Genomic DNA, 19,954 nt, shown 5'->3' on the forward strand with positions numbered 1-19,954 from the left:
TGCCAATGCCATATTAATCACCAAGGAAAACAAAACTGGCTCTGGAGCTCTGTCTGCACATAAGTAAACATGTACCCACAGGGATGGATCATCCATCTGTCACATCTGTCAGTCACTGGGAACCTGGCTCAGCTGTTAAGAGCTGAGCTACAGGAATAACCTGTGAGCCATCTTCCCTCCTGAGCAGCGTCATTTAATGGAACTTAGATCCCAGGATCACTTCAGAAGTCTAATTTTTTTTTCAATCAATGTGGACTTTTTTTTTTAAACCCTTTTATCTCTCTGTATTACTTTCTAGATTTCTCCCTTTCTTCTGAGATTATCTTGCAACAGAAAATTAATGCACTCCATCTATTCTACTATTATGCTGTGCAGAGCTTTACCACATTTAAATTGAGGTACAGCACACATGATCTTAAATTCAGCTAATACAATTCTATATTGGCAACTCAACAGCATCTTAACTGGATCACGTTCTGCCTTTAATCTAGACTGGATGCTGGAACTTTTGTATTTTTATATATATATACACCTATACATACACATAAACTCAATTATTTTCTTATTTCTTCACAACCTCTGCTTGCTTTCTGATAGTAATACATTTTTATTTTCAGGATTAAACAGACATTTCTAGATGTTACAAAAATCCAAGAATCATAGTGAAGAAAGAAGAAGGGCCTTTAAAATTCCTCAGCTTCCAGCTGACCTACATTTGAGTTCATCAGTTGGGGGCACTAGACAAACCCCTCAGGAAAGCCAGATTTGGTGCAGCTTGAGACAGAATAAGAACATTTGCTGCACAGCAGGCTGTGGATCAGGGAAAGGAAAAAAGGCATACCTCTGTATTTTTGTTAACATCTCCTTTATGTGTTTAGAGCCAAGGATAGGATGAAGACTGCCCTATTCCTTTCTAATGACATTTACATTGTGTATTTAAATATTTCAGAGCCAAGGATAGGATGAAGACTGCCCTACTCCTTTCTAATGACATTTACATTGTGTATTTAAATATTTCAGACCCTGAAAATTTCCAGGATGTTAATTATTGGTTTTATTACAATAATTTAGTATTTCATAACTTCTCTTAGGAATATTTTGTGTCCTAAGCAATTACTGAAGACACTACATCATACAGTAATTACTTTTTTAGTATCAGCTCTGTAAATATTATCTTTTCAAGGCATTTTAAGCTTCTTTGATTTGCATGTGCTCCCTTCTAGCTAAGCAGTTCAAAATTCAGCCTACCCTAAAATTATGTTTGTTTAACATTTTATTTTGGCATTAAAATCCTGTTACCAAGCTCCCCCCAAACAAGGCTGCAAAACATCTACTAACAGCAATTCCAGATTTTGAGCCACTGCAGAGGATGTGCTCAGGGATGTACATTCACTCTGTTTTCCCTCCAGTTTGATTGCTACACCTGTTTTTGAGATCAAACACTGTGCTGAAATACAAAACCTGTATTACAGCATGCTTCAAAGAATCAGGTAATGTGGAAAGAAAGTGCAGTATTTACACATGTACAAAGGAATTGAAAAATCTAGTTGCTTTAATTGCAGACTTCAAAGTCTCGACAATTTTCCTTTAAAGTACAGTGACCTATTTTAACAACTGACCTGTTAGTACATCCCTGCAGCCATGTACAAAACTTGCAAATGATAAGTAATAATAAAAAAATTGGTTAGAGAGAGAAAGAGGCTCCTGTTGGTGGAGAAAATGTCCAAAGAATGATTTATAACATCTAGGTTTAGTCTTTGCTGCTTGTCTCTCCAAAGGTTGGCATGCACTCTCACCATAAATGCAGACAATTTGCCTGTTTAGCAGATCCGTTATCACCGTGGAGTAGAAGGCGGCTGGAATGAGACTTGGGAAGGTCCCAGAGGCAGGTAGAGCTGGAGTACAATGGCTACACAGGAGGCGAAAAAACAGTGGACTGGGCAACTTGATGAGGACAAGACTTCAAGGGCCTTCTGCTAGGTGTGTTGAGCAGGGCAGAAGGCAGGCAGGTGTGTTATTCTTCTGTCCCAGAGAACAGGAAAACTCCTCTGTTTGAGGAAATATTCCCACTATGTCTCTTTGTTATTTGGTGCCAGTTTCTTGAACAAGAATTTACTTAGGAAAGAGACAGCTCACAACTGCAATCATGCTAGCTAAAGAAAATCTCTGAATTCACAGATGATTCAAATAGCTGTCCCTATGAATGTACAGCTCACATTATAGTTCTTCTGAGCCCTTGACTACATCAGGCAGCAAGACTTTAGATAGCCAGAAGTCTGAGATAGTGCACATGTCTAGGTTACTAGACACAAGAAGGAAGAAGTATGGACTTCAAAAAATTTTTAGTGTCAACTACATTGAGCACAAATTCACTTTTCCTGAAAAACAAAACAAAAATCAAACACTGAGAAGCTGAAACATTTAATCTTTAAAAACTGTGGTGTTTTTTACTATTTTTTTTTTAGTAACAGTAACTTTTCAGACTCAAAGAATATGGACTAAAAACAAAATGAAACTTTTGGTGCAGATTCTAGGAAATATTTTAATTGGTTTTAAATTTGTGGTGTCTTATTTTCACTTCACAAAGGAGTAATTTTTATTCTTGTGTCAGGTCATTTCTTTTCCCTCCATGCCCCCAGTTTTCAGTAAGTGAATTGAAAACAAACAAATAGATGAATAAAATGAACAGTTTGCACAGCACTACTGTTGACTGATTTACCCATGTTGTTAAAACAGCTAAGAGGGATTGACTTTCGTTTGGAAAGCATGGGAAGAGCTATTCAGCATGTCCATATTCAGGACACCACTGGAACGTGCTTATCTTGAAGTAAATGCTAAGGTCTCCTTGACTTCAAAGTGCCTCTTCAACAGTGCCATCAACTCTTGATGTTGTATCAGTGCCACAGGAATATTTGATGTCCTTTTTAAAGCTCCTGCAAGAATAAGTGATCCAGGGATGACACCTTTGACTCAATTGCTACTGACCTAAGACTTGCCCTTGGCTGGGCACTGCTTGGACCCTTGGCAAATCCAGGAAACCTCAGTCCAGGAACTCAGTGGGAACTACGGCCATCTAAACCTAGGGTTTCAAGAGGTTGGCTATCAAATACCTTGATTTTAAATAAGAGTTGTTTTTAACTGCACCTGTGATTCTGAGGGAAGGGTCTTACCCATGACTTCTGAAACACATTGTTTTCATTTATGTGCCTGAACACTAGTCCTGCAGTGATAGTTTCTTCAGTGGGGCACAATATACTCGCTCCCTTGGCTTCTGTAAGGACAGGATAGCAATCAGGGTTCGTTATATTCTGACTGACCATCTAAATTTAAATGTTTAGAGGGGAAAATCTGTTTATTTCTGACTTTTCAAGCTGCTTGTCATGCTAGCATTACCTCAAGCCTCACTTTTAAGTTAAGAAATTCTGACTGTGAAGCTAATTAATGTTTCAAACAATAATGTATATATAACTGTAACTAAACACCTACACATATGCAAAATAAAGTCCAAGTTTCAAACTGCATTATATTAATGCATATAATTTGAATTAACTATAATTTCAGCAATTCTGTAAATCCCTTTGAAAGGATCTGTTGCTTGTTGATTTTGCACCATGTGAAGACATGGTAAATGTGACATGTAGTCTCATCACATGAATAATGCATTCTGCATCTCAAATAAGCAAGTTCTGCTCCAGAGAGATGCTTAATCCATTCCTTCCTTCTGGGGATGAAAGGAATTTAACTCAGTGCACTGATCTCACAGTATGTGCTCATTTGACTTTAATTATAAAATGATTATTTCAACATTTTTGCCTGTAAAATAAACCAAGCCTGAGCTCCATGTAACCTCTACAGAATTACATTACTTCTCTGTGCACTCAGTCAGTGCCCATCAATACTGCTCTTTCAATACAGTTTCACATGGAAGGATAAAACCCACCTCTTGGGGTTTACAGCTGGTACACTAGTTTCAGGTCTCACAGCAACAAAAGCTTCCCTTTTTCCTAGTCGTCAAAAGGATGGAGCAGTGAAAAGTGAATTCAAATGTCATGAGAAGGAATTTTCACCAGACACAAGGAGATACCATGATCCCATTAAAGCTGGAAGATTTACATCACATAGGCTGTGTATTTTCACCAGTATTTTTTTCACAGACTGTTCAGCCTCTGCAAAACTCTGCATACAGTCAATTACCTTGCTAAAACCCAGACGTCTTCTCTTGGCTAATTCAATAGGCAGAGCATTCCTTGGGAATAGAACATCTGCTGTCCATGTCTTAGGAATGACAGAGCATCAAGTGGAATAGACAGCTATACTGTCAAAGGTACTCCCATTTCAAGCTTGAAAAAACAGCAGTTCAGGAATGTGATGTGTTATCAGGCATACCATCTGGGGGGATAGAAATGCATGCTTTCCATATAGGATAAGATCTCCATGTAAGGATTACTGACTCCAGCCGACATGTTCCCATCCGGGTCCAGCAGAATTTCCTGGGTTCATTGCATCACACCTTCCAACTCAAAAGCCATTTGGAGCTGACCTAAATAACATCAGAAGTGTGATCCTGCTCCCAAGCAAAAGCAGCTGTACTGCTTCTGGTCTTCTACTAATTAATGCTACTAGTCAATAGTGCACCTCCTATTGCCAAACAAAACTGGCTAGCTGGGATGCTTCTGCATCTGTGTCAAGACTAATCCATAATGTGAATAAAATGCTCACAGACAAGCAGGAATAGAAGCTATTTACAAGGTGCTATCTCATATATAAAACATGGTGTCAAGTGATATAAATGTTTATAGGTTATTTTCAGAAACTTCAGTCAACTCCTAAATGTTCAAGTTAATTCTCAAAATAGTACTTAGTTTTGCAAAGCCATTTATGTATCTAAACCCACAACATCCATTGTGCTACCATGGGAATTTGCTAGGGCATGAAGAACTTTAATTATAACTTTTTAAAATATCCAACCAACTCAATCCCATTTATCCTTTGGGGCTCCTAAGGTCTAGAGATGGAACAAGGTATTCAGATAAATGTCATCACAATAGTAAAAGCTGAAGAATATACATAAGCTTAGGTCAGCTGTTTTCAGAACACCTGAAATACAGCAAAGCACATCTCACCAAACACTTGTGCGTATTATCTCCCAAAATAAACTGTGATATATGCAGAGCACACTGTAAAAATTTATCTGAAATGCTCTCAAAAACTCCAGAATGTGCACCAAAATTGTAAAAAAATCAAAATAATGGTCATTAGTCATGATGACTATTACTTAACACTTGAAATTCCTAATCTTATCAGATGCTCTGAAGAAAAATTGTACTGGTACAATTTCATCAAACCTTCTCTTTAAAGAACACAAGTGAAAATCATCAGGAGTTCTCAAAATGTCACATGAAACCATGAACTTCAATCTGTTCTCAGACCTTAGCTTAAGTGTTTAATAAATACAGTAACCACACCATAAATGATAACTACTAAGATCACAGCAAAAAAATCAAAAGGTTGAACACTTCCAAGACCATAAATATTACTGACCTATGAGCTTCAGCACTACCTGAAGAGTACCCTATAGAGGTCTTCATTCACTCTGAAGAACAACGAAAATTGATTTGTATTGACTTGGACAAAAAAAAATCTGGTTGATGCTTGTGTAATTAAATATTTTCTTAGAAGAATAACTGCACACTTGACACTGCACTCATGTCTTTTCACAATGGTTATAATCTTCGTTATTCCACCATAAAAATAACAATATTTAAATCACTAGGATGTTTTCAAGAATGAACAAGAATGTTCATTACAAGCAACACTAAATAAGCCAGCTTGCTCTCTCTCACGCATAGAAACATGCACACAAAGCATTCACAAAATGTGCTTTGGCTGTTCACTATAGTTATTGGGATGAGATCTGGGCCTAACAGTGGCAAAGGTCTGAGCTCCATCCCCCATCCACAGACTCTCTGTGGGTCGTGTGTCTTTGTTCAATAATAAAGCCGTAGAGCACAAGTAATATTAACATTAGTCATTAGAAGCTGGGTGACATGACCCTACAGCTTCTGATTTCTATTCCAATGCATCTTCTCTTCGAGTCAGAGGTTACTGTGCTTGAGGTGAGAACAGCAACATCAGTAATCCCACCTGAGTGCAACCTTTGTCAGCGTTCATTTGTTTTCATTATAAGGTCTCTAAAATATTACTCGAGGTGAAAATCCCTTTAGATTGCTATATAATATGTATGTCAAACTTTGACTTGTCTGAAGTAATTAAAAGAGACATAGGTTCAAAGATCACTTATTTTAACTAAGCATTGTTCTAATGGTCCAGCTTTGTGAGATGTGATGACACAAAAGAAAAGGATGGACAAGTGATTTTATGCGTGCCAGAAAATCACAGGAAGACAAGAATTCTGGCAGAGTGTTTCTCTGTTAGACTTCTGAACCTGGCTGATCAGTAGTGGAAAATATGAGCCAATCTCCCTCTATTATCAAAACCAGATATCAAAGAACAGATTTCAGAGGACCTGAAAATATATGAGTCTCTGATGAAAAGGTTGTAGCGCTCAGTGTCTCAAATCTGCTGCAAAAGACAGAGATACGGAGATGTTCTTCACAGCAAAAGCTTGAGGCAACCTAACTGTGGTTAAGTCCTTGCAGCTCTCATGGAAGCTTCCTTATAGAGTTGCTTGATAGCAACCATAATACATTTGCTTTTTATAACTAGCTGAATTTTGTTTAGTATTACCTTGCTGTTCAAAAACAAGTTAGGTGTTACAAAAAGCAAAGCAAGTCTTACCTGGAATACTCTGTCTCCTCACAGACAGTGCTCCATCAGGTGCTTTTGCCTGGTTTGCAGATTTTGTGTAAGGACTCTCATCTAAACAGAAACAAGCAACACCTCCAGTTACTGTTAAATATAATGTTAAAAACAACATATTTTTTTATCCAAATACTGTGTGAACTAGCAGTGAAGATCACAAGAGATGCTGTGAACCAGATGAGGATGGGTATTTTTGAATGCTGATTCAATGCTCAATGTCATGTTTAGAACTCAGTGACAAAGGCTCTGAATAGGAGAGCTGAAAAGGATGTGCTAAAACTCAAATTGGAGGTAACACATTGATGACAGGCCTGATCTACAAAGACCTTTTCAGGTTTAACATAATGATAGAAATTTCCCTTTTCTCATGTTTAGAAGCTTCACATGTCAAAGACTTGAGTGACAGAGTTACTATGCCTGCTCAGGAGTAAAAGACTTCCAGAAGCTTTTGAATATTCTGGCTGGGAAGATGCACTCCTTTTCCTTTAGGATCTGTCAGTGGGAGGTTCCTTTTCTTTTGTAACAATTGATTGGGGAAAACATCAGAAAGCTGTTGCCAAATAGGCCAGGCACATTCGCGCCTAAAGAACAGCACTGTACCTGCCTGTGTCTAAATAGGAGGCTATGTGGAACACCAACTAATCAACTTGAGTGCATAAAAGACCACAAATGGTGGGATGAGCAGAGTCACCAATTAGAGGCAGCATTAGGCAGAAACTGAGTCACTTCTACATCCCTCTCAAGAGCAATCAACTATACTGTAGCTTTAAAAAGGACAAGTTATAAGTGCAGGAAAGAAATGTGAATAGAAGAAATAGTATAGGCATTTTATTATTTCAATCAAAAGAAAGGAATCAGAAGAAATAAGGCTTATGCCTTGCTTTCCCTTTAATTGAGTGCTCAAAGACTTGAAAGTGTCACAAATCTTCCTGTTTGATATTTTGTGATATTTTCCTTCAGGTTGCAAATGACGGATGCATTTACAGCATGTGCATGAACACACACTTAAATACCAATCAATGAGTAGAGGAATCAAAGACTGTTTGACTATCTGTTATATGTAACATTATCTGTTACAACATCCTCAGATCAAGTAGAACCATATAAGCTTTTTTGGAGAACCATCTTTTCTTTTCAGTTGTCACTCTTGACAACCTAATCCTTTGCTGATTGCACCCTTTACATCTTGCGAGGTCTCAAACTCCTTTAGAAACTTGCATCAAAGACAGCAGTCCATTTTTATACCAGTAAGATAAGGGTTTGGTCAGCATAATTTAATTTAAAACCAGGTCTCAAAGAAGTGACTGAAAGAGCTGGTTATCTTTTAGAACGAGAACTTCTGTCATGAAGTCTGCTACTGTTAGGCAGCTGCAACAACAAAAAGCTTAAATTAATTAAAAAGAAAAAAAGGAAAGGCAAAATAATTATTTATAGCCATGAACCTTGATGAAAATACAGCAACTAGTGAAGAATATGTATTGGTAAAATAGCACAACAGTCAATATAATTGTGTTTTCTATGGTAAAATGACTGCAATTGTTTTAGGACTACAACGTTACAAGCGGAAAAGTAACAGGCTTGATTATATTCCATCCTAGCACAAATGCCAAGAAAATAAAGCTGCCAGCTACAGGAAATAGAGATGCATGGAAAAAATATTAACATAGATCCAGGTACACAATTTAAGAAGAAAGTATATAAAGCCTCAATCCTTCCATCTGAGGTAAGTGGAAAAGCTAATATTATTGCATATATAGAATATACAACCCCTCAAATAAAGAAAAAAAATATACAGTAAGACTGAACTAAAGCTTCTGAAGGAAGAAGCATTGATCTTTTTTCTTTCACAGAAGAGGTGCCACTGAGCTTCAACTCAAGACAAGGCTTAAGACAAAGAAACTGAGCATGTGGCTTATATGTCCCACCCATTATTACTTAGTTGCTGTTGCTGAACACGACACCACGTAGTGTGAGACGCACATTTTTCTATTAAAAAGTGGGCAGGAAACATAATAGAATTTGTCTACAACTGATGGATAGTGATGACTTCTGGGCTCTATTTGAATGTATGCCCTATGTATGAAAAATCTATCAATTTACAGAACAAAACAGTCCACTACTAGTCAGACTTTACAAATTATTGTCATCAGATTGAGGGACAGGAAAAAAGGAAAGAAGAATTTTCCCAACTAGACCTTTTCCACTGAATCTTTGTCATTGAGCAAATGAGTAAATCATCTCAACTCTCATGCCGGAAGAAGATTTTCCCAATATTGCACTGGGCTTGGAGTACCTGTGGTTATTCTGAGTTCAGAATACAGGACAAGTCTGCAAATCTTTCTGGTTAACAACACCAATGAGGGGAGGGGAGTGCACATTCAAATACTTACTAGGGAACCTGAGCAAAAATGTTTTTTATGTAACTGGCAGAGGTGAAAGTAGCTAAGACTGCACATGTGAGCAAGCTAGTATTTTAATTTAAGCCTATTAACAATGAAATCTTATCAGATGCTTATCAGACGGGTTGGGTACTGTAGGACAGATTTCTTAATCTGTCCACAGATTTTCATAGCAAAACAGAGGGCCCAAAAAAGTTTCTTCATAAACTTCTGAACCCCTGTAAATGCAAAATACGCCCTATTATTATTGGGAAAGAACAATGAGCCCCTGGTGGACCGGTAAACTGTTCTCAGAACTGGAAATAATTTTCTTCCGATGCCCTTTGAACAGTAAAATCAGACTGAAACATAAGTAGAAATAGGTATAAAGGAGTCCAAGGAGCAAAGGAAAACACAACACAAAACACAACCAACTCTAGAAAGAGTTGTTATTGAACCTTATTGAGATGCTTAACTGAGACAGGAAAGCAAAATAAAGATTAGACAGATGTAGAAATATGTCACCCTAAAGAAACTAGAGAGACAAGACCTGGCAGCCCTGAAATGTCAGACACCGTTCTTGGTGCCCCAGGGGAAAAACTCTGTTTGTACATGCTAACAAAGTTGCAAGAGTGGCCACAGGAATTGATCATCAAATTAAAATATCCTGATGCCTTCATCCACTCTATAGTTAGCAGGGAGGGTCTTAAAAAATGCAAAAATGTCTTATGACAGCAGTGCCTAGGGGGATTTGCAGGAGAGTTTTGTATTACCAGCACTGATAGATAGACTTGGAGATGAAACTCAATTCAGCAAGCCAACACACTGAAAAAGCAAAGGAGCAAAAGAATATGAAGCATTCCCCCTACAAACAGGAGATAATAACTCAGCATGAGGAAAAGCTGTGATATATTTTAAGATGCCACACATACAAAGTAGAAGGAGAAACAGGCTAGATTCAGAAGCATAAATCTCACCTGTTTACACGCCTAATAGTAGCATATCATCAGCAGGGAGCAAGCCACAGTCCATAAAGAATTCACAGGCCAAACTGCACCACTTCAAAGCACAGAAATGCCTTTACCTGGACACACAGGTGCAAACTCTGCCACTCAGAGCACCAGTTCTTGTCTGCTTCTGAAGGAATTGCTCCACAGGTGGCCACATTCCCTACCAGCTTAGCTATACCCATCCACTTATGCAGCTGCTTTTGTTACACCACTGGCTTTTTTTCCCTCCCGTAATTCTCTCTGGCTAGAAAATCAGACAACTCAGAGTAAACAATTTCAGCAAGAAAGTAGGTCATATAAAGGTGTCGGCTATACCAGCAGATCTTTCCACTCAGTGACTACAGGAAACCAACTCTCTTAGGCTGTTAAGAGGCAGGGGTCATTTTCCACCAAATTCATACTTTGCGTGTTTCTTACAGTTGTAAATGTGCAATAGTGAAAGATGAACACTGTGTTAATTCACTCCTTGCCAGAACACAAGTGATAATCTCAGAGATGACACCTTGTAGATTATTACGATTCTTAACCAGCAAAGCAAAATGACCTTTTTGTCTTCTCCTTTTACTTGCCCTCGTGAAACAGCCCCAAACACCAGTAACCGTAGCTTACACATCATCCTTTCAAAGCCCTGCATACCATTAAAGACTAAAAAGATAATGATCAGGTGGACAGGCAAGTACCCCTACTGCTTATAGCTATTACTGTAGGTTTATTGCCTTTTGCTTGTGTGGCAGATAAACAGCTTTTTTTTTGGCACTTTCCTCCCTATTTTTAACCTGGTGGTATCTCTATCCTGTAACTGAATGATTCATTCTTTGAGGTACGGACCATGCTGTGACCCTTTTATATCATTCTGCATTGCTCTTACTATACAGAGGTGGAGCATGTGTCCAAGACTAAGGGCTCAAAAGACTGTAACAAAGAACAGTAATGCAACTCCAGAAAGATAATACACTGGACAATGTGTACAGATATATATCTAAAGTGCCTGGTACTGTGTCAGCAAAATGACCATATGAAATCTTTAGGTATTTGCTGTTCTTTAGTTTAATATCCTTTGAAGGATACCAACTGGGGGCTTTTTATTCCAAGAGGGAATAAAAGGAAGGCCTAAAGATTCTTCCTCAACAGTCACGTCTAGACATTCAATGTTTCAGGCAGTTTATAACCGCTGAACCATTCTCATGTCTCTCTTGGGGGCTGTGAAAGCTATTGACACAAGAATGTTATTTACAGATGTGGTAAAGCCTACGGGCACTCCCACCTTCAAATCTTCAAAAGGGCTTAGAGGGTGTTTCCTTCACTGCTGCTGCCACATGTCCATGCGATAACTGCTGAACCCAGTAAATGTGTCCAAATCCTGTGTAGCACCAGGTGGCCCCAGAAGGTGACTAAGCACAGCTATATCCTGTTTGATACAAAGGGGAAGCTTCTTCCCAGCCCACTGGGAACAGCTCCTGAACAACTCTGTGGCTGTCACTTTGCCTCTCCTACAAGGAGAGGAAATGTGAAGATGTTTCACTGTTGTACCTCATCTCTCCAACAAAATTGCCTGTTCTCAGCTCTATGTCACCATTTGCACCTGCTTTCCTACTGCAAAACCTGCATTAGAGGGAGCAGGGCATCAAATGTGGCATCAAATTCATACATGAAATATTTCAAACACAAGAATTTTCTAATATTTAGGAGCTTGAAAGCTGTATTAAATTTTTTCAACAGCAGATGTGAAAGGACTTTGAGGGCGAACAGAGTTTCCATCTTTCAGCTTTTCATTCTCCATTCTTTGACAGCTTTACTTACGTCTCACCATATAACAAGCTCTTCTTTGGCCAAGGAAAAACTGAATTTAAACCGTTTTAGAGCATGACCATGTAGGTCCCAAGCAGACTTCAGAACCCAAGCAAGTGAAATCTGAGGTGTTCCTCAAGTGTTCCCCACTGTGAAGAATCTCCAGCTAAGTCCCAAGATTCCTGAAAGAAGCACACCACATCTTCAGCTGGCTAACCTTCAGCTGTCTCAGTGTACAGGAGTAAGACCAACTTCATGTGTTGCTGTTTGCACCATTTGGGATAGCATGCACTTCAGACAAGCAGAGAATCACATATCTGTACAGAGGTAGAGACTGGCAAAACCACAAATTGTCAAGAGGATTGGTTGCATCTGAGAAAAGAACATTCCCAAGATTAGTTCCTCAAAAAATAAAAGCACCAGAGTCACAGTTGTTACTTCAGACATTCCTAGACCTGTAATATTCCATTCACTGAAATTTGTTGCTCCTTAACTTTATAAAGAAGAGTATTTCTCATGAATTTTTATAAATCCTACCAGTACAGCACAAAATACCACAGGTTCTCATACTTCCTATATCTGAAACCTATCTTGAATTTTATCTTTAAATGGCATAAAGGTCAGCTTTATCTAAAAGCATATTTTCTTTGCACAGCATCATACCAGTGACAGTTGGTAAATCCTGAGGTACAGCATTCTTTATTATCTCCACTGCTTGCAGCTAGAGGCTTTTACAGATAAAAATAAACATGTATACACTGGTGCCTGTGGTTTATAGAAGCTCTGAAGTTGAGGAAGGCTTACAAAGAGTCTTGGTAGGACTTTTAGGACCATTCCTGCAGCAACTGACTCTCCTCTTAACTCAGATCCTTCTTTTAAAGATCTTCCATTTTGTAAGAAAGCTGAAACACTTACTGGACCAGAGACTCGAAGCCCAATCTCACATTCACAGAGAGTACCCAAACTCCCAGCTACATAATCATTCAGTCTTGCTAGCTTGCTCTGACAACACTAATGAAAAAGTATCTCAGAGAATGTATTTTTCCTGGGAAAGGAGGATGTTTTTGTAAGATTTGCTTTTAAACAATGCAAAAGTTTAGAGAAAAATTAACATCCTGGAACATTCATAGTTACTACAATGTCACTACAGCTGTGTCAGAGCATAAAGGACTATAGACTGTTGAAAAAAAGAGACAAAATTGTCTTAGCCTTTTTCACCAGATGTATAATGTTCAGATTTTGAATGTATATGCTTCATGAAACAACAAAATGTCAACAATTTGCTTTGCCCATATGCTAAACCTTTCAGATATGTTATGGGAACTCCAACCATGAAAGGAAGCATTAATTTCTCCTACTGGTGCAGAGGAATAATAATTTTTCGAGTTCATTTGAGAGCTATGGCTTCACTCATTTCAAATGAGACTTGATTTTTGAAATGGCAATGCTGCTCTTCGAAGTAGTGCTAAGAACTATCTCAAATTTTTAAAGCATTGCATATAAAGTAGTCATTAATGGACTAGGCTCCAAGTAGGACAAATATGGACATATTTAATCTTAATCCTTTCTAATCAAATTGTGTGCTCAGTACTCTCCAGGAGTCTTTATTAAGAAAACATAAGGTTTCAAATGCTTCCATAAATAGCATTTGTTGGTGTGTGCGACATGGAAAAATTATGAGAAGAAAGAGTCAGAATAACTCCTCTGGTAATTTTCTTTTCCACATTTAGCAGATATGTCTCTGGTTTTCTCAGAAACTTAATTTTAACAGTTATAGTACCAATGAATAACTGTGTTGTCTCTCTAAAGTGAAAATTTATTCAATTTTATTATACTTTATGTAAATTTAATTCTCTTTTTTCTGAATTATATGGTTACTTATTACAGTAACAGCTCAGTTTTAATCTAGAAGCAAGAGAAGTAGGGTACTGTAATTATGCATAACTGTGAATCCATTTCATATTGATATTTGCAATACCTCAGAAAGCTTGACTGTTTGAAAAATGATCTGAATATCCTCCAAGTTTGCTTGTGCAAAGTTAATTTCCTAAGCCTGTGCTTAGGCACCTGAATGGAAATGCTTGGTTTCCTATATGGCTAAGTACTCTGATCTCCTCCCGAAGCTATTTTGCTCATGAAAATGCAGAACTTTCCAAGAACACTTAAAACATGCAGGATCTGCAAAAAGCTCAAAATGTCTCTGGAGAGATATTAGCATATGGTGAAATTCACTTCAGTGGATTATCTAATAAAGAAGTAATCCTATTTAAATAATACCCCAATCACAAACTACTTCAAATCTGATAAATATGTCTTTTTGTTTATACAGCATCAAGCATTAAGCACGAATGCCATAAACCACAATCATCACTGAATTGTTACATAATTTTAAAATTCAACTTGAGTTTCACTTTATTGTCTTGAGCTGCTGTTTATTGTTTATGGAAACAATACAGGCATCACATAAGTGATATGTGTGAGGCTTACCCAAAGCAGCTAGAAACTGAAGAGGCTTGGTGCACAAAAAAGCTTGAAGAAACTGGGGATGTAAACTATTTTCTTTTCTGAGACAGTCTGGGATTTTTCTGTACATACAACTTCTGCAGAAAACCTTATTCTAGAGGATGAGGCTATAAAACGTTTTCATTTCAAAGGAAATTCCTAAGTGACACACATATCACTGACAGGAAGCGCTTCCAGATATTCAAGCTTCAATTTTGTTCCAAACACCCCTGTCCATAGGAAGGTTTTGTTGTCCTTCTTGCACGTATGTAGCTCTGATGTACTGCTGCATGTTGGCATTGTATGAAAGTGCCATACATTAGCTTTCTGGGGAAAAAATATATTTGAAACTGTTTTCTTTACAAAGTTTTAATAATTAATAAATTCAATTACTTTAACACTGGTAAATGCTAAATCAGCATCCCTCAGGAATATTTGAGCCAATCTTGACAGATGCACACCAATGCCAACAAGATGATAAAACTTTCAACAAGGCTACTGGAAAAGGGAGTTTAACAAAGGAGCAAGACCTGAGCTAAGGCAGAGACTGAGGGACAGAAAACCTGATGGCATTAATTTTTCGTGGAAAAACACTTTTAAAAATGCATCAGTTACCTTAGTATTACCTTTTATTCTCTACCCTTGGTTCAGCTGCCCATTCCCAGATGGGCTGGGAAGACAGCAGTAGCTGATAAGGGGAAAAGGGGCCAAGCCATATCCTGTGGCTCTCGGACGATGCCCTGAAGCTACAGCACCACACTCCTCACTGCTGTGGCTGCCCACCACTGTGCCTCCTTGGGACAAAAGGCAATTGGCTTCCTGGACTACAGCATTTATACTGGCACGCCAGTGGGATTTTTCCTCTTATTTATAGTCCAAATGATGCACATTAGTCCAAATGGGCACAGCTCAGGCTTAGTGAAAAACAGATCTTTCAGACTGCACTTCTTTCAAGAGTCAGGCTATAAACCTGGCACCTTCCTCATGGCCTTGTGAAATACTGTCCTACTTTCAGCCCCTGCCCTGGAAGAGTTCACTCAATATATCCAACAGAGACTGTGCAATAATTCAGACTAACTTCACTTGTCAGCAAAACTTCATTGTTTTTGGAAGATGTGACAAGTTTGAACACAGTGCAGAGTAAGAGCCTTTTAAAATAAAGTGCTGTGCGCTTTTAAGGAGTGGGAACAAAGCATAGTAACAAAAGAGAAGTCAAGTTGACAAAACAATATATACATATTTGTCTTACTTAAAGCTCACTTAAAACCTAGGCCACGTTCTGTGCTCCAGACAGCATCTATCCATGCATGTGGTTCTTTACAGCAAGGCTGTAAGGTTAAAAACCTGTCAAACAATCTTTATTTGCTAGTGTCTCCTGGGTCCTACTTAATCTCAAAGCTTTTTTAGGGCAAGCAGTTCACTGTCTGCAGTATTCTTCAAATTCTGTAAAATGGTAATTATTAGATCTGCTTGCCCACATCTTTGCCTACATTAAACTTTGTCCATGTCTGAATCAGCTTTTTGCAATCCTGTGGAAAATACAGCAATAGAGAAATAGATACAAATGAATGTATGGCATACAGGAAAAATTATACCCCATAACCTTCAAGAAGGCAGACAAACAATTTTTAATTTTCCTATGCACAAATCTCCCAAGCCTTTTAACTAGGAATCCTTCTCTTTTAGGAATTCACAGCTGTACCTTCACAATGTCTTTGGCTCTAAATCTCCTAGAAATAATGACATCATTGACTCATTGCGTGCCACAACTGCGGGAAGAATAAACATGGATTTAGTTTTTGCATAGTGTGAAAATTCTACTTCAACTTTTTCTCCCAACACTACAGTAATGGTGATGAAATTATTAAATTTTTCTCTGTATTACCAGCACATTGCCAACATTTTCAGATCTATCATGATACGTATATGCTGTGTGCATGCACATTTAATTTTAACAATGGATTTATTAAGTTCATAAAATAATTTCAAAATAGCAGAAAGCAATTGAAAATAACAGGAAATATCACATATTAAAAATAAGTTCTATCAACCTGATGCAGCTAAAGGACTCACTCTGCATGATGGTTAAGTCAAAAGCTCAGACCTTCCAGACTGACCATATTCTGAAGGTCAAATAAGCCCCTGTTTTGGCAGACCAACAGCATGATGAATGCCAGAGTCCAGATTACTCTACCATGGCTAGCCTGTGCCTTGTCCAGGTTTCTATAATGAAAGACTGAGGGAAACAAAGCTGATTTTAAGAGCCAGAGTAAAATATAACTATTAATAAGGCATGGTGTATAGGCCTTCAGACCCAATCAAGTGCTAAATATATTAACACCTACACACTACTCAGGCTGTGGAACTCAGGCTGTGGAATACATCTGTACTAAACTTCTGAAAAAGAAAGTTAAGAAAAATAGGCCACATCATTATTTCACAGAGACACTATTTCCTATTTCCTTCATGATCTGAAGTCTCTAAAAGAAGAGCCTGGTGCAGAATACAGTACACATTAATGTAAACTGCCATGGAGAAGGAAGGCAGAAACACTCCTATGCATGCAAGGAGCGAAATGCTTTCAATTACTTGCTGCAGCTTAGAAATCCAGGCGACAACAATATCTTATTGACCACACCAGGAAGCAGACATATAACCAGCAGCACCACCCCTATCAAGCAGAAGATAACAACCACAGGCACAGCTGGAATTTTACTGACCAAATCAACAAGAAAATACAGAGGACAGTATCTATATCAATAACCAGGGCACGACGTCTTACAGATGATAGCAGAAGTTTGATCTTTAAGGTATTTCAAGAAATAACTGGTATTTAAAAAAAATGCAGCTATTCCAAGCTATGATTTCCATATTGCACAAAGCCAGTGTTTTGCTGCAGAGTCAAAGGTTGAGTTGAACACATTCATTTAGACTGTGAAAACAGCAAAGCAAGCCACTGAGTCTCACAAGAATTGCTGATTAAGGCAGTGGCTTTTAACCTTTGTCTGTAAAGCCCTGAAAGATCACACACTACTGTGACACACCTCTTGAAAGGCCCTTAAGAATAAATTATGCCTTTACTCTACTGCAATCTAGTTATTAATGTGTACAACACCACTAAGTATCTAAACAAAGAAAAATAAAGCCATCAAGACTAACAGGCACCATCATTTGCCCTCACAGCTTGAAAAAACCAAGTTTCTGCCCTCCATAGCCAACACGTTCTGACTTACAGCTCTCACAAAAGCTCGAAGATATGCATTGGTTTTGGTTGGCTAGAAATGTAAATGCTTCTGAAAACATTTCCCAACAGGAGTTAGGATAAACATCGACTATGGAACAAGGACTGTAAACTCCTCTGATGGACAGTGGCAGCTCAATGTGCTTTCAGCTTCTCTGGTGCATTCCTTGAGAGGAAAGCATGGGGAAGAGAGGCAGATCCATAGAGGAAGGGCATCTACCTTCTGTGGGAGTGCATGAGTATGTAAGGGGGTGGGAGCATCAGCAGGGCAGAGTGTAGAGGATGGAAGAGTGCAGAAAGTACAGGCTGGTAATAAGAATCAGTGGTGAATATGCTGTATAAACATCAAATAGAAGGAGGAACTCCTGGGGACCCAAGAAGCTATTGCAGTTTGCAATAAACAAATAAACAGAACCTGTTTGGTCCAAAAGTCTTTCAGGGAGGGGGGGGGAGGAGGAGGGGAAGCTTGCTTGCTCTAAGTTAAATGTCTAGGCAGATGTACTTTAAAAATAACCTGAGTTCCCATCAATCACTTTGAAAACCAAAGACATTAAAACCCACCTAAAGTGGTCTATCAGCAGAAAAACTCACCCTTCACTATGCATAATACAGGACTCACTTAAATTGTTCTTTGTGAGGCTTATAAAACATCTTGCTAACACTTTCCCCTTGTCTCCCATACTCCACAAAAATTCCATTACTATTCCTGTCTTCTTGTCTTAAGAGAACAAAAAATAATAAACTCATTGTCTACGAAGTTTATGGGTGTTCAAAGCTGCCAGTCGCTTGCCATTTCCATGTAAAGTACAAACCCAAGCAGACTCGTCCTTGAGGGAGTTGTAGGGCAGCTAAGCTGGAAGTATTGACCCTAGGCTTTATGAACTCATTTTGCCTCAGAGTTTATAATAAAAATGTTGTTTTCTCTCTGTCAAAAGACACTTCCACCAAACAGCTCTGTGAAAGCAGCTTCCATGCTTCATATTCCCATGTAAGGCCAGACCAGAGGTGAGGGATGCTGAACAAAGCTGTGCTTTTGCGTGTTCCATAGCAGCATTCCTTCTGCCTGCTTCTTTGAGTCCACACTCCTTCCCTTTGAAGGGTCAATACATTTTAACAGCATATACAGAATAGAAAGAATAAAAAAAGGAGATGAGGTCTGACAGAAAACGTAACAGACAATAAATACATGCAATGCATAGGACGCTGTGTCTCAAGTGAGGAAGAGGGAGAGAAAAGCAAAATCAAACGATATCAGATTGCAGAGGAAAAGAAGTAACAGTTTGGGGGAGGATGAATGGGAAGAGACTAATCCTACTTCTCAACTCCTCCTCGATCGCCTCCCAAGCTCATCTAACAATTTGTATTTCCTTTGCTAACTACACAGTACAACCGAAGGAGCTTGGTTTGAAATCACACAGATGTTAGAGGTCCTTGGCTTTGAGTTCCTACTCCTAATAGCAAAAGGCCAACAGAGAAACCACTGGAGAAGCTGATTTGGCAAGGAACACCAAGACACCAACATCACAGCAGGAACTAATACTTTGCTGCTTCGCTTCCCAAACTGCCTCCTCTGCTCTAGGCTAATCTTTCTCCCTGTGAGACACAAATGAACAAGGGAGATAGTGAGAGCTGTATTTATTTTCTGTCACCATCACCGGCTCACGGAACCTGAATGGGAACTGAAAACAAGGTATGAACTTCAGGAAACAAAATTCTTAATACTTTTGCAATCATGTAGGAATTTTTGGTTCAGATACTTTCTTTAATATTCTGCTTAGCAGAGAAGCCCACATAACAATGACAGTGGTACTGCTGACATTACATGGATGAAATAAAAATATGTAAGTGTCAATGACAACTTAAAGACAAAACGAAGTGAACATAAGGTCTTGGCAGAGAGATTATTTCCTTAACCACCATGGTTTTGTACATTTTTTTCTCTCTTGCATGATTTTTTCAGGGACTGGGTTAGCCTCAGGATTGCTCCCATTGCTTCCAGTATGAAAGTCTATTGAGACTTGCATGTAAAAAGTTAATTAGAAGGTGAATAAAATGACAACAGAGATCAAAGAATGTCTATTCCCCAAGTTCATGCCAAGATCCATGTATATGTAATGTTTCATACAAACAATGTAAGTTATTTCAAGATGTTCTTTTCAACAAAGATTATGATAAAGAATAAAATGTTCCCATTATCCTTTTCTAATGGATTT

General features: G+C 38.4%; 1 protein-coding gene across 12 annotated transcripts in view; it reads right to left on the reverse strand.

Moving 5' to 3' along the window:
• Window positions 1-19,954, reverse strand: part of GRIP1 (glutamate receptor interacting protein 1) — a 323,666-nt gene that overhangs the window by 100,179 nt on the left and 203,533 nt on the right. For 10 of the 12 annotated variants that reach the window (XM_039570235.1, XM_039570240.1, XM_039570241.1 and 7 more), the window contains exon 2: window positions 6,799-6,879. The exons of the other annotated variants lie outside the window; for them this stretch is intronic. In XM_039570235.1, the coding sequence (XP_039426169.1) occupies window positions 6,799-6,879 (81 nt within the window). The remainder of the gene's footprint in view (window positions 1-6,798; window positions 6,880-19,954) is intronic. 12 annotated transcript variants of the gene reach the window in all.

This window comes from Corvus cornix, chromosome 1A (genome assembly GCF_000738735.6).
Source record: "Corvus cornix cornix isolate S_Up_H32 chromosome 1A, ASM73873v5, whole genome shotgun sequence".
Classification (NCBI taxonomy): domain Eukaryota; kingdom Metazoa; phylum Chordata; class Aves; order Passeriformes; family Corvidae; genus Corvus; species Corvus cornix.